Here is a 15,823-nt window from a genome sequence, read left to right on the forward strand (position 1 = left end):
TTTACTTCCACTTTAAATAATACAAGAATACATGTCAGTTTTTTTTTTTTTTTTTTTTAAGAAACTAAATGCCAAGCACTCACATTTGCAAACGTTGTCTTGTTTGCTGTAGCCTGGCATACATTCACATTTAAGGTCTCCATCTGACGGTACACAGCGTGTTTTTGCTCCACAGTTCAGTGCTTTGCAGGATAAGGATTCTAAGAGGAGAGAGCACAAAAGTGAACAAGAGGACAACAGCCAATACAAGTCATTTATTTCAGAGCCTGTCCAACACAAAAGACCTGTTTACCTAGCTCACATGTTGAACCCATGTAACCCGCTTCACAGATACAGCTTCCATCTCCAGTAATTCCATTTTTACAAATCCCGTGTTTACACTGGCAAGCTAAAAAAATAAAAATAAAAAAGGTCATACTTACATTATACACAGACAAATGCAAGTTTAATTTGTTATGATTGGCTACCCTACTTTCTCTCATCTGAAATACCCACTATCATTGCAGGTGAATTCAACATTTCTGATAGCCCAGCTACAGCTCAACTTAATCTCATCGTTTGACCTAACCCAATGGACCCATACTCCCACTCACTCTCACTCCAATGGTAATACCCTCAACCTTGTATTCTCCCATCTCTGCAATCCTGGCAACATCACCAACACTCCCTTTCCTCTTTCTGAACACAACCTCATCAGTTTCACTGTATCCTTGCCTCCAACTACCCATCCCTCCAAGCAGCAAATGATTACTTGTAGGAACTTTTGCCACTTTAACCCTTCTCCTCTCAATTCTGCTACTGACCACCTATATGACATAATCTCTACCACGTCCTGTCCTGACCTGGCCACCTCTGTCTACAAGAGTTCACTCTCATCCTCGCTGGATGCACTTGCTCTTCTAACCACATCCAGAATCAGGCCATGACCATTACAACACTGGCAAACTGACAACACTAGAAATGTCAAGAGACATTGCTGTGCTCTTGTGACTGTGGCGTAAAACCAAATGCCTGCAGGACTTCATCCTATATATTGTAAATCTGCCCTTCTAAAATATAATTCCTCCATACTGCCAAATAAGCCTACTTTGTCTCTCTGATTAATAGCTTGCCATCCAGTCCCTGTCTGCTCTTCTTAACCTTCAACTCTCTGCTTCGCCCCCCACCCCCTCTACACACTAACTCTTTCAGTGCCCAAGAGATTGCCAATCACTTCAAAGACAAGATTGATGCAACTTCCACTGTGCATACATCTTTCCCACCCAACATACCTTGCCTAACAGCACCTTCAACACTCTCCTCTATTGAACTGGCGACAAAACTTTTCTCAGATGCCCACCCAACCAATTGTCCCCTGGATTCTGTTCCCTCACAGCTACTATGGTCACCCTCTATTTCTATCCTATGCTCCCTCACTCACATCCTCAATTTCTCCCTCTCTAGCGGCACCTTCCCTTCCCCTACCCTCTAAAACATGCACAGATCACTCCCATACTTAAAAAGCCCTCACCAACCTGAACTTAAGACCCATCTCATTGCTCCCATTCACCTCTAAACTTCTAGAACACTTTAGTCTACAACCGTCTTAGCTCCTACCTCAGTGAAAATAACCTTCTTGACCCCATACAGTCTGGTTTTCGCTCACAGCACTCCACAAAAACTGCCTTACTAAAACTCACTAACAATTTACTAACTGCTAAAACCAACAGCCACTACTCCATACTCCTACTACTTGACCTCTCTGCGGCCTTTGATACTGTTGACCACCCGTTCGTTTTCAATAAACTCCATTCCCTTGGCCTCCAAGATTCTGCTCTAGCCTACTTATCACAGTGCTCCTTCAGTGTTACCTACAAATCTGTCTCCTCCTCTCCATTGCCCTTTTCTGTGGGGGTCCCCCAAGGCTCTGTTCTTGGACCCCTTCTCTTCTCTATCTACACCTCCTCCCTTAGTCACTAGATAATCGCCTATGGCTTTCAATACCACTTATACGATGACAACACCCAAATATATCTGTCTACTCCTCACCTCACTCCTTCAGTCTCCTCTTGCATTACTATCTGACATATCAGAATGGATGTCGCACCACTTTCTTAAAATAAATCTCTCTAAAACTGAGGTATTAATATACCCCCCGCCCATGCCCCCCTCCATGACTTTTCCATCAAAATAACAATGTAACCATCAATCCCTCCCCTCACGCCAGGGTACTAGGTCTAATCCTAGACTCTGACTTGTCCTTTCAGCCTCAAATCCAATTCGTTGTCAAATGTTTGTAGAATTCATCTCCATAACGTCTCTAAAATTCGCCCCTTTTTAACAAATGAAGCCACTAAGCTCCTTATTCACTCACTTGTTATCTCTCGCCTTAAATATTGCAACTCCTATCTCATTGGCCTGCCTCTCCATAGGCTATCCAGTCTATTCAGTCTATCATGAATGCTGCTGCCAGACTTATCTACCTTACCCACCATTCAGTGTCTGCCAACCCTCTCCTCCAATCCCTACACTGGCTCTCAATCGCCTAGCGAATTAAATTCAAAATCCTAAGCACAACATAGAAAGCCATGCACAACTCTGCCCCCGGGTACATCATCAATCTTGTCTCCAAATATCATCCAAACCGTTCTCTCCACTCCTCCCAAGACCTTCTACTCTCAAGCTCCCTCGTCGCCTCCTCCCATGCTCATCTCCAGGATTTCTCCAGAGCCTCTCCCATCCTCTGGAACTCGCTACCTCAAACTGTCCGGCTATCCGCTACTCTTGCTACCTTCAGGCAATCCCTAAAAACTCATTTCTTCAGGGAAGCCTATCACGCCTCCAACAAATCTTTTACCCCTACCATTAGCTCATTCCCCACAGTTACAACCTTTTTTACCACCTGCTCCACCCTATTAGATTGTAAGCTCTTCTGAGCAGGGCCCTCTTAATCCTCTTGTATTTTCTTGTGTTATAACTGTATTGTCTGCCTTATATATTGTAAAGTGTTGCATAAACAGTTGGCGTTATATAAATCCTGTATAAAAATAATTTACATATTTTACATTCACATTAGTCCCTGCCCTCAAGGAGTTTACAATCAAAAGTCCTTATGTCATAAGCATACATACACATACTAGGGCCAATTTAGATAGGGGCTGATTACCCTACCAGCATGTCTGGAGTAAGGGAGGAAACCATATAACCCCATTTAGATAAAGGAGACGTGCCCTTTAAAATTGAAACCTTGCTTTGTCAGGCAGAGCAAAGCAACAGGTTTACTTTAATTTAGTCCTAAACGCATTGTGCGTAGGGGTAGAGGGTGTATCAATATGCACCCTAAGGAAGTATCATCCCTTGAGAGACAATTATAGAAATCTGAGTAAGGTTTGGGAGTTTTCATGTACTTCCTTGGGTTAATAACCACCGAGTCAACAGGTTATATAAAATCATTTGTGCATAACTTTATTTAGAACATTATACAATTCCTAAAAGACAGGGGTTTGTTCCATAAAAACAAGTTAAACTGCTTCTGGAGAGTGATGTAATCCTGCACTCAAGATCCAGTTTTGTGCATCTTTTAGCCAATGTGTTTCGTAGGCTGACCCACTTCATCAGGGCCTAAGATCCTGTCAAATACTATAACATGATGTACAAGATATGGCAATCAATGTTTCATGTAGCAAAATCACAAATTCATTTCCTTACACACATCTTTTGTTATCAGAAAAAATTTACATATATTTTCTACATTCATTGCGACATTACTCATAGCGTGGCAAATGATATTGCATGGTTCAAATCATTATATCCTAAAAGTTATCTATCGCAACATTACCTGTATAGTATTACATCAGAGAGTGGTGGCAAGTAGCCTGGGGAGCTTGTAGGGAACTTCTCCAAAACCCCAAAAAGGAAACACCCACATAGGAGCAAGGAAGATACCATATATCCGGATGTTGAAAACATATACTGTAGTGTTACAGTGCACCACAAGGTGCAGAGAAAGAGAGAGAGAGAAAGAGGAAAAAAATTACAAAGGAATAAAGAAAAGGGAATAATGTGTAGGGAGGTGAATTAAAGAGAAAAAGAGAAAGAAAAGGGGAACCAAGAGAGGAAGGAAAAAGGGGGGGGGGGGGTGAGAGAAAGAGGAAAGGGGGGAAGAGGGGGGAAGAGGGGAGGAAAGGGGGGGGGAAGATGGGAGGAAAGGGGGGGGGGATGGGAGGAAAGGGGGGGAAGATGGGAGGAAAGGGGGGGGAAGATGGGAGGAAAGGGGGGGAAGATGGGAGGAAAGGGGGGGGAAGAGGGGGGGGGGAGGAAAGGGGGGGGGAAGAGGGGAGGAAAGGGGAGGGAAGAGGGGAGGAAAGGGGAGGGAAGAGGGGAGGAAAGGGGAGGGAAGATGGGAGGAAAGGGGGGGAGAGGGGAGGAAAGGGGGGGAGAGGGGGGTACAGGGGGGTACAGGGGGAAGAGGGGGAGGGGAAAAAAGGAGGAAAGCGAGAGAGAAAGAACAAAATGGGATAAAGGGAAGAGAAAAAAGGGAAGAGGGGTGAAAAAAAAGGGAAGAGGGGTGAAAAAAACGTAAATGCGGTGAAAGGAAAAGAGCAGGTGAAAAAAAGATTGCTTACCTACAGAGTCTATATTATATGCTCCCTAATAGAGTGTCTAAGAAATGATGGATATCACAAACTGGGAAGACCATAATTGTAGTATGTCCCAGGTCTCAACAGATTTTCCAAATAAAAGTTAAATCAAATTGGAGAGTTGTAAAAGATTTGTGAATTCAGATCTATAAGTAAAAAACTTACACCTACCCCTGCCATCCCTCTTATACAGAAGAGGTATGCAGGGGAGAGAAAAAAAAGATTGTATTCAAATGGTTTTACCTCTATTGGTGTGATGTATCGTGTGTCGTCTGTGAGATCTGCTCCAGCACTGTTGGCAGGCTGCAAACTTCTGCCAGGTTAGGTCAATTATACAGTATGTGGGGTTTGTTTAATTGACCTCACCTGGCAGAGGTGTTCAGCCTGCCAGCAGGATTGGCACAGATCTCAAATTTTAAAAAGTGGATGCCATCAACTCACTAGAGTATACATGCTGTACTGCTCAGTATATGACCAAGTACAGCGTCCCTTAAATTGCTGACTCATCACTATTGGTGCAGTCTACAGAACTAAAAAAAGCATACAACAAAAGATATTAAGGCAGTGGTTCTCAACCTGGGGGACGGAACCCCCATGGGAGTCGAATTATGATTTGCCAGAGGTTACCAAATCCTGGGCTGTTCCCGAAGCCCACACTGCTCTCCCAGCCTTTTTGCTGCCGTGTCCATGGAGCCTGTGGCTGCCCAGCTGGGCTGTTCTTGGAGCCCACTCAGCCTCTTCACAGCCGCCCATTCAGTTCACGGCATGGGTGGGGGCAAAGATTAGAGGACAGCTGACTGGTGAGAAATGTGAAGTGGGAGGGGCTGGAGGAGACCCTATCTCCTGATTTCGGCATTGGTGTCAATGCTACGAGACACCACAAAGTCAGGGACACAGTTATTAACACTACCTGTGATTATAGTTGCCATTAAAAGTCCCCACTATAGTTCTCAGATCAGCAGATGACCTTGATCAAGAGCACCTAAGTTGGCTGATCAGAACTCCCCCCAGCATTGCCACCCATCCCAACTCCCTGCCAGCACTGACACTCATCCCATTACACCCCTCCCCCACCCAAGCTGTAAGAGAAGGAATAAAAAAAGAAAATACATGGAAGGAAAAAAGAAAAAGGGAGAGAAAGAATAAGAGAAAGAACAAGAAAGATGGCTAGAGAGGGATGGGGAAAAAAAGAAAAGAAATTGGGATAGAGAGAGATAAAAGGGAAAGAAAGGAGAAAAAAAGAGTGGTACATCCTAAAATATACCATGAGGGGTTTTAACACTGTACGAGTAGAAGGGACTCAGGGAGCGCTAAATGTCTGTGGGTTAGTGACACAAATTACCTGTCTTGCCTTGGGTGCTGACAACTCACGCTGCGAAAATAATTTTACTGTTAGGGGGTCCCCACAACTTGGAAAATTTTATCAAGAGGTCATGACACTAGAAAAGTTGAACCACTGCATTAAGGGATTGAAGACTCCTTAAAAAGGAGTTCCAAACGGGCCATGCAGCTGAAGCAACTGATTTTATTACACATGGAAAATTACAAAAAACAAAAAAACAAAACATTTTTATAAGCAAGCCAATCTTTAATGCTGCCCTGCCGGGACCCTGTGAGTCCGCGGGCTTACCCACGATCGTCTCACAGGGCGGATGAATGGAGAAATGCCGTTGTAAACAGCATTTCTCCATTCTGCCTAGCAACTAGTTATGCTGATCTCTGCTCCATGTGATTGGAGCAGAGATCAGTGTTCACTAAATGAAAGCCCAGCCCCCCACAGTTAGTAACACACCCCTACACTGCCACCCACTGGTCAACCCCTTCACTGCCAGTGTCATTTACACAGGAATCACTGCATTTATATAACAGTGATTGCTGTATAAATGACAATGGTCCCAAAAATGTGTCAAAAATGCCCGATGTGTCCGCCATAATGTCGCAGTCACAATAAAAATCGCTGATCGCCGCCATTCCTAGTAAAAAAAAAATTATTAATAAAAATGCCATAAAACTATCCCCTATTTTGTAAACGCTATAACTTTTGCGCAAACCAATCAATAATCGCTTATTGCGATTTTTTTACCAAAAATATGTAGAAGAATACGTATCGGCCTAAACTGAGGGAAAAAAATGTTTTTTTATATATTTTTGGGGGATATTTATTATAACAAAAAGTAAAAAATAATGCGTTTTTTCAAAATTGTCAATCTATTTTTGTTTATAGCGCAAAAAATAAAAACCACAGGGGTGATCAAATACCACCAAAAGAAAGCGCTATTTTTGGGAAAAAAAGGACATAAATTTTGTTTGGGAGCCGCGTCGTACGACCGCGCAATCATCAATTAAATCGACGCCGTGCCGAATCGCAAAAAGTGGTCTGGTCTTTGACCAGCAAAATGGTCCGGTCTGTAAGTGGTTAATTTAGCCCTAACCAGCAACATATATACTAATTTTCCCTTAATTTTCCCCAATGACCCATGCCTTTAGGGGATCCCTGAAAACTCATCTCTTCAGGTAAGCCTATCACGCCTCTAACTAAGTGAACTTTTATCACTTCCATCATCTCGTCTTCTCCAGTTATAACCTTTTGTATCACTTGCCCACCCTATTAGATTGTAAGCGCTTATGAGCAAAGCCTTCTTAACCCTCTAGTATTTTATTGTATTGTAACTGTACTGTCTCCTTTTATATTGTAAAGTGCTGCGCAAACTGCCGGTGGTATATAAATCCTGTATGACAATAATAATGTGATCTACAGATCACTGGAGTTGTAGCTTATACAGGGCTATGGACTCCCCATCAGAAAGTAGTGATTGGCCCAGCAATATTATACGGAGTGAGTCACAAGCTGCTTGACAATTTTGGGCACCTAAAGTGGAGCTCCACTCCCCTTCCTCCACCGCTGGGCGATTCACAAAGAGCAGCATGATTTGCACATGTGCAGTAGGTTAACCTGCTTTGAAGACGCAAGGCTTCACTGCCGGTCTCCCTTAGTGGAGATGATGGTGGCAGCACCTGGATTCGTGGACAGGTAAGTGTCCGAATATTAAAAGTCAGCAGCTACAGTGTTTGTAGCTGCTGATTTTTTTTTTTTTTTCTGAAGGAGCCTGGAGCTCCTCTTTAATGTGTGGTGGGAAAGTACAAACTAAAAGTAAGTACTATTTATGCCAAAGAGGGTGTGGGACTGAAGCAAGTCTTTTGCTTTGCCCTGAATGGGCAAAGCACAGGTTTGCTCTAAAGAGCAACTCCACTTTTGCTGAGAAAAAAAAGCATTCCCCTTTAGGTGATCTATGTACATTGCAAGGATTTTTTAACAATGTTGCAGATTCCTACCTTTTGTTATTATGCAGCAATAGTTGTTTGTCTGTGTCCATGTGCTGAGTGAATCTATATGTGAGTGTGTTTATAATTATCAGTCAGCTGCTGCCTTTGCAGGGCTAATATGAGAAAAGTGGCAAGGTCTGCATCCCTTTAGACGTGATTTCCCTTTGGTGGTATCTCATCAAAATTTCATTTTGTTGCAGGGGATGCTCAAAATCTGACTTGCTTCTTAATAGAGACTTCTGGGAAAATCAGTGAGCCAATCACTCAAGCAGGAAATGACATTTCTTGGGGGGCGTTCTGTACACCATCTGTGTACGAAAATGCCTCCAGGTAGTCATATTGCATTGTACTTTACAGAAAATGACAGCAGCAAACTATTAGCAAAATCATGCAGCCATCACATCAGGGATGCAGAGGTAGAGTAGTGGACATCTGTGACTTCACAGCCAGTATACCACTGTGCATGCATGAGACACGCTGCACTCTCAATAGCCCTACAGTCTCCTGTCCTGGGACATGTGACACCTCTCAGGAGAGTGTGGGGGGCTGAACTTCCACTTTGCTCACCTAGCAGAGTGGTAGTGAGAGCAGATACCTGTCAGAAATATGTACTTGCTCCCTGAAAAAGAAAAAAACAAAACAAAAAAACACCTGCTAGTACATGCCAAAGGGGGTGGGGGTGTAGAAGAGGATTAGTGAAACTTTCCTTATCGGGTAAAGTTCCTCTTTCAGCTGCAGGTCTTGCTATTTTAAATACCATAACCTTCAGACTAACAGTAACTGCTGGTAGCTAGTCCAGGAGGTGATAAATGAAAACTTCATTAGATTAAACTTACCAGAGTTACATTTTGCTCCATATAGAAATGGATCCGCACATTCATTGCAGTCAAAACCAGTGAATCCTTCCTGTAAATCAATTATTGAATACATGAATAAAGACATATATTTAGTAACTTTATGAAAAAATGTAGGACAAGTAGTTACTATAACTACCATAATAAGAATACACTTACAAAAAAAAAATATGGAAAATATATACTTGTCTGATACAAGTTAAAGTAGACTTCCAGTCTTACTAGTCTTAAAAATTATCTCTCTCCTAACACCTATGCTGACTAACCTGTGTAAAAAAATAAAAATAAATGCATACACTTACCTATTTTCAGCCACTCTGATCTGGTCACATGACCCGGCTTCCCTGTGTCAGCCAGTGGCAGCTGCAGGGGAGAGGAGTGAGTGCTGGCAATAGATGGGCTGTGGGCACCTATGGGCGATGTCACCACTTCAGGCATTTCTAGCCATTGCTGAACTCTTTTTCCTCTTCCCTGCAGCTGCCGCTGGCTGACAAAAGGGATCGCTTGACCTGACTGGGCTGAAAATAGGCAAGGGTAGCAGGGAGCGTCTAGTGATAAACAGGTGACCGTTCCTCCATGTGTTCCCCATTAATTGATTGGGCACCAGGTGCCCGGGAGTTCTTCTAGGCTATGCCAGATGACTAGAAGGATCATGTGTTGTAACTTTGGGTTCACACCTTGCCAGATGGCACACTCTTCGTTGCTGGGACCTGACAAGGGCTGCGGTCATGTGAAGAAACAAACATTAAGGCAGTCCCCCCACTCAAGGACAAGCCACTTCCTTCTAAGAATGTGGTCCCATATACTACACACTTGTATGCGTTGCATTAGGAGGGATATGCAGAGTCTATGCCCGCTACACCAGTGTACTCTGCCACTTCACTCCCAGCAGAGGAAAGGGGTCCTGCTGAGCACATAGCATGGACTTAACCGTACTCACTTAACTCTTGTGCTCTGTACCAAATGACCAGACTGTGATTTTTTGTGACACTATCCTGCTCCTGGGGACCGAGACAGAGACAGACAGAGGGTCATTTACCATAGTGCGAATATGTGATTGCATAGTAATTAGCACGTAAACGCCAAATAGCGCCCAAACAGAATTCACAATAGCGCCAGCTCACAAATACTCCAAAAATGTAATTCACTATAGCGCCCAGACAACAGATGGTGCTCAAAACTTTACTCTTGTTAGGTTCTAGAGAATTGCACATGGAAATATGATTACCTAAATGGTACTGAAATATGTGGTATATTATTTAAAGATAATCTGCTTTTAAAGTGTGTGAAAAAGCGATTTCAACACTGAAATATCTTTAAAAGTCTGAGGAGAGATAAATTATTGAGATTATTTTTACCAAACATGTTTTTATAAAACATAAACTGATGAAGAAATTCGTTTTTTTTACATGTTTTTTTTAGTTACTTTTTATAGCAAGTAAAAAATATTTTTTTTAATCAAAATTGTTGCTCTTTTTTGGTTTATAGCACAAAAAAGAAAAACTGCAAAAGGTGATCAAATGCCACCAAAAGAAAGCTCTATTTGTGGGAAAAAAAGGACATCAATTTTGTTTGGGTACAACATCGCACAACCGGGCAATTGTCAGTTAAAGCATCACAGTGCCGTATCGCAAAAAATGGCCTGGTCATTAAGGGGGAAAATCCTTCTGGTCCTTATGTGGTTAAAAAAGCGTTTTTGGGAGTAAAATTTTTTTTATGTAGCCCAATGCAATTTCAGCCATTGATTCTAATGGTACAATTGTAACTTCTCCCCCCCCCTCCAAATACTGTAGTTGCTGACTTTTACTATTAGGGCATCCAGCAGTGTCCTTTTTCCTACTGCACATGCGTAAATCGTGCTGCACTCTGCAAATCGGTAAGCTGCAGCAACGTGAGCCAGAAGTGGACCAAAGGTGCCAAATGTGACATTGGAATGGGGGAGGAGGCAGATAAGCATAGCTTCCCCTTTTGAGTGGAGCTCCACTTTAACACTAAGCCTCAAACTAATCCTCATTGCACTTCTAATGCCACGTACACACAGTCGGATTTTCCGACAGGAAATGTTCGATGGGAGTTTGTTGTCTGAAATTCCGACCGTGTGTAGGCTCCATCGGACATTTTCTGTCAAGATCTCCGACAAAAAAAATTTGAGAACTGGATCTCATATTTTTCGACAAAAAAATCCATTGTCGGAAATTCCGATCGTGTGTACACAATTCCGATGTACAAAAGTCCATGGATTCTCAGAATTAAGCAGAAGAGCTGCACTGGCTATTAAACTTCAATTTTCTCAGCTCGTCATACATCACCACGTTCTTGACGTTCGGAATTTCCGACAACATTGTGTGACCGCATGTATGCAAGACAAGCTTGAGCCAACAGCTGTCGGAAAAAATCCAATGGATTTTGTTGTTGGAATGTGCGATCGTTTGTACGCGGCATACCACTAAAGCCGCGTACACACGATTGGACTTTCCGATGGGAAATGTTCGATGACAGGCTGTTGGCGGTAAATCTAACCGTGTGTATGCTCCATTGGACACTTGTTGTCAAACTTTCCACCAACAAATATTGGTTAGCAAGTTTTACAATTTTCTGCGGACAAATGTGTGTTGTCGGATTTTCCGAGCGTGTGTACACAAATCCGTCAGACAAAAGTCCAAAGTACAAACATGCATGCTCAGAAGCAAGGACAAGCCAGAAGCAGGCGCTCTTGTAAACTAGCGTTCATAATGGAGAATTAACATTTGTGACGTGGCAAATTATGAAATCTCCAAATGCAGCGCACATTCTCTTCTTCTTTCATGGGATAATAATGAAGCTGCTTTGTTGATGATACTGATGGAGTTATTGCAAACTAATTTTCAAAGGCTTTTTTTCTAGTGATAAAGAATAATATTATTATGCTTTTTTTATTTTCTTATTTATTCTTATTTTTAATGTTTTACATAGCTATACCTGCTAAAGGGGCCAGCCTGACGTGATCTAGCAGGACTTAAGTTCCACTTTAACGTGAACTCAGCCACTTTTTTGCACACGTATACCTACCTTGAAATCCTGGCACTGTAATCTACCAATCTGAAAAATTCTCAAGTGATATAGCTACATCTCTACCATGGTAATAAATAATGAAAAGTAATTTAAAGATTCATAGTTAAGAAAGGTATAAAAGTATGAAAATGCATGTATGATATTTACAAGGTAGTATAACAGAAGTTCTTACATTACATATGCAAGTCCCATTGCCATTCAGTCCTTCCATGCAGACACCATGACCATTGCAAGGCTGAACAGATCCTCCAGGACATTCTGTTAGAAAAGAGATTGACAGGATACATTATTATTGTAAGGAGTATAAAATGTTTTTGTAGTTTTCCTTAGTCTGTACAATACTTGCTAGGGGGAAGCAGAATACTTTATCTGGACTGAAAAACAATAAAAAAATCAAGGCTGTAGAAGTAAGATAACCTAGAAGGAAATCTCCCTTTGTATGATGGTCAATTATGTGAAGATTATACTCCAGTTTACCACCCAGAAGTAAATACAATGAACAATACCCACTACTCTCTAACTTTAACAAATGCAAATGGCTCTGACAAGTAGAGCTGTACACAGTTAATAAAAACACAAAAAAATAAAAAAATAAAAAGAATTAGCACATAAGAACGTCGATGTGAACGGAAAAAAATAATAAAAAAAGCCTCCTACTGAAAACTACTGTTCCCATCCAGGGACACAGCCATCTGGCAGGTAAATATAGGGGCTGAGGTTACCTGATGACTTAATCAGGTGACCCCGCCCCCATGTCTACCTTTTATTGGTCGAGCGTGACATCACCGGGTGATCCTGCCCCATAATGACACTTGCCCAATGAAAGGTCGACATGGAGGGGTTATCTTGTTATGTCACTTGATGACTCCCCCCCCCCCCCCATGATTACCTGTGAGTCGGCAGTGTCCTTAGATGTAAATAGTCGGGTTCGGCGGGCGCCGTTTGTTTTATTGTGCAGGTTAGCGTTTTTATTGTGTTTTTATTAACCTTGACTTTTTTGGGGGGAATAAGTACTCATTCACATAGGGCGGGCTGGGATCTGTTAAAGGGGGCTTGCAGATTCTGATAAGTCACCCCTGCCCTTGTGCCCATCAAAATGGGGACAGGGTGCTTTGGGGTGGGCAGCCCCCCTGCCTCAAAGTACCCCTCTTCATGTTGAGTGTTGCTCGCACCCCTCCCCCCCTTCCTTGCCTGCTGGGCTGCATGCTAAGATACAAGATCTTGTATGGACTTTGGGCAGCCCCATGCCATTTTTAAAAACAATTTTGGCATGGGGCTCCCCTTAAAATCCATACAAGACCCGAAGGGAACCCCCTCAGGTTTTTTTTTCTGAATTTTTCATTGCCAGCATTAGGTTACTTTATTGTTTATAGAGAAACAGAAATGGAACAAATTCAAATAAACAATGCTCATCCAGAAATGGCGAGCAACATAAGTTCACAATGTCCTTTCAATATACTAGTAGCCGATATGATAATATCATATATAGCTTGGAGATATAATAGACAATTCCGTACACAGAGGGTATAACAGTCAAAGAATAAGGGGGGCATAACCACTATTGTATTCATGCATCATAAATGAACAGGAAAAGCATATACAATGGAAGTAGTCAAGGTAAAGCAAAAGTGATGTGGTCTGGACATATACGGTAACTTAACCATCAGACATATAACTTAACCATTCTACCCAAGAGTACCAGACTTTGTGGATTTTTTTTTCTGGTCAACTTATAGTGTGGGATTGCTTGATTAACTAAGGCTATCCACAAAGTGACAGTGGAAGTGATCTGTGGTCACATGTAAACAAGGAAGTGCCGGTAATCGGCTCTCCTCGACTCACACTAACAGAGTGTGAGGAGAGGAGAGCCAGTCAGCGGCATCTCCTCACAGGGGGACATCTAGGAATGTAATCAGGACACCAATCATCAGTGCCCTGATTACAATAGTGCAATACAGTGTCACCAATCAGTGCCCACCAATGACAACTATCAGTGCCCACCACTGCCCACAAGTGCCACCAATCAGTGCCCATTATAAATCCCAGTCAGTGCTGGCAATCAGTGCTGCTCATCAATGCCGATCACTACTGTTAATGCCCATCAGTGCCACCCATCAATGCCCATCAGTACCTCCTATCAATGCCCACCAGTGCCACCTATCAGTCCCCACCAGTGCCGCCTATCAGTGCCCACCAGTGCCGCCTATTAGTGCTCATCAGTGATGCATATTAGTGCCTCCTCATCAGTGCCACCTAATCAGTGCCCATAATTGCCGCCTCATCAATGCCCACCAGTTCAGCCTATCAGTGCCGCCTCATCAGCGCACATCAGTGAAGGCGAAAAATTACTTGGTTACTAAATTTACTGACAGAAAAAAAAGTAAAAAAACTTTTTTTTTCAAAAGTTTTGGCCTTTTTGTTTTTTTTGGTAAAAAATAAAAAACCCAGCAGTGATTAAATACCACAAAAAAAGGTCTATTTGTGTGTAGCACGACCGCGCAATTGTCATTCAAAGTGCGACAGCGCTGAAAGCTGAAAAATGGCTTTGGCAGGAAGGGGGTGTAAGTTCCCGGTAGGCAAGTGGTTAAATACATGCCCCGATATGTGAACCAGTTCCATAGAGGAGGCTGCCGATTCACGTCATGTGAATTGGATGTGGTTCAAAAAGCATCCAATTCTCATATATCTGGACCAAGCCTCATTATCAAACAAACAATTTAAGACGTCTGTCACTCCCCCGGTCTATAGCATTCTCTTTGTCCTATCTCACTAACCATCGTAGTTTAACTACTTCAGCCCTAGAAGAATTTACCCCCTTCCTGACTGGGCCATTTTTTGCGATACGGTACGGTGTCGCTTTAACTGACAATTGCACAGTTGTGCGATACTGTACCCAAACAAAATTGACATCCTTTTTTTCCCACAAATAGAGCTTGCTTTTGGTGGTATTTGATCACCTCTGTGGTTTTTATTTTTTGAGCTATAAACAAAAAAAGAGCAACAATTTTGAAAAAAAACCCCAATATTTTTAAGTTATTGCTATGATAAATATCCCCAAAAATGTTTTTAAAAATCTATTCTATCTATATATCTAAATCTATAAAATATATATTCTTCTACATATTTTGGTAATAAAAATCACAATAAGCATATATTGATTGGTTTGCACAAAAGTTATAGCGTCTAAAAACTATAGGAAAGATTTATGGCATTTTTTTTTTTTTTTTTACTAGTAATGGTGGTGATCTGCGATTTTTATTGGGACTGCGACATTGTGGGTGATAGCTCGGACACTTTTGACACATTTTTGGGACCACTGACATTTATACAGCTATCAGTACTATAAAAATTCACTGATTATTGTGTAAATGTCACTGGCAGGGAAGGGGTTAACACTAGGGGGCGATCAAGGGGTTAAATGCGTGTTCCCTCAGTGTGTGTTATAACTGCAGGGGGAAGGAACTGACAAGAGAAGATGATGCTCCTAGCTAGTAGGAAACACGATCGGTCTCTCCTCTCCGCACACGTACCTGTTCTGGCGCTCGTGCCTGCAATCGTGACTGTCAGCCATGCGCATCGGTTCCCCCACAGTGCAGCAGGCGCGCACGTGACTGCGATCCCTGCTTAAAGGGCTGACTTACAGCTACTTTGGCTTGCAGGAACGTGCCGACCTGCCGCAGTAGAACAACGGTGGCTGGTCAGCAAGCAGTTAATTACCATTGCTGTGTACATTTTATTTTTCTCCCTTGACCACTTCAATAAAGGGCACTTCCCCCCTTCCTGCCCAGGGCAATTTCCAGGTTGCAAGGGCCAAAGCACAGGTTTGCCTACAGCTTATCAGTACTTGTTCTAGTGGCAATTACATATCTCTATGTATACCTTGGGATTATTGTAAAAACAATAATTGCTTTGACTTTATTGTTAAATTTGTGGACCTTAGCCAAATGAGTGAAAATCTGGTTTACTGCCAAAAAG

At 42.4% G+C, this 15,823-nt stretch overlaps 1 protein-coding gene across 1 annotated transcript in view; it reads right to left on the reverse strand.

The window, feature by feature from the left end:
• The window catches only part of STAB1 (stabilin 1), a 394,908-nt gene that overhangs the window by 303,571 nt on the left and 75,514 nt on the right, over positions 1-15,823 (reverse strand). The window contains exons 4-7 of the mRNA XM_077452219.1: positions 12,021-12,106; positions 8,780-8,849; positions 293-388; positions 84-200 (exon numbers count right to left, since the gene is read on the reverse strand). Of these exons, the coding sequence (XP_077308345.1) occupies positions 84-200; positions 293-388; positions 8,780-8,849; positions 12,021-12,106 (369 nt within the window). The remainder of the gene's footprint in view (positions 1-83; positions 201-292; positions 389-8,779; positions 8,850-12,020; positions 12,107-15,823) is intronic.

The sequence above is a fragment of the Lithobates pipiens genome, unplaced genomic scaffold (assembly GCF_037356315.1).
Source record: "Lithobates pipiens isolate NorthernLeopardFrog02 unplaced genomic scaffold, aLitPip1_a1.2 Scaffold_23, whole genome shotgun sequence".
Classification (NCBI taxonomy): domain Eukaryota; kingdom Metazoa; phylum Chordata; class Amphibia; order Anura; family Ranidae; genus Lithobates; species Lithobates pipiens.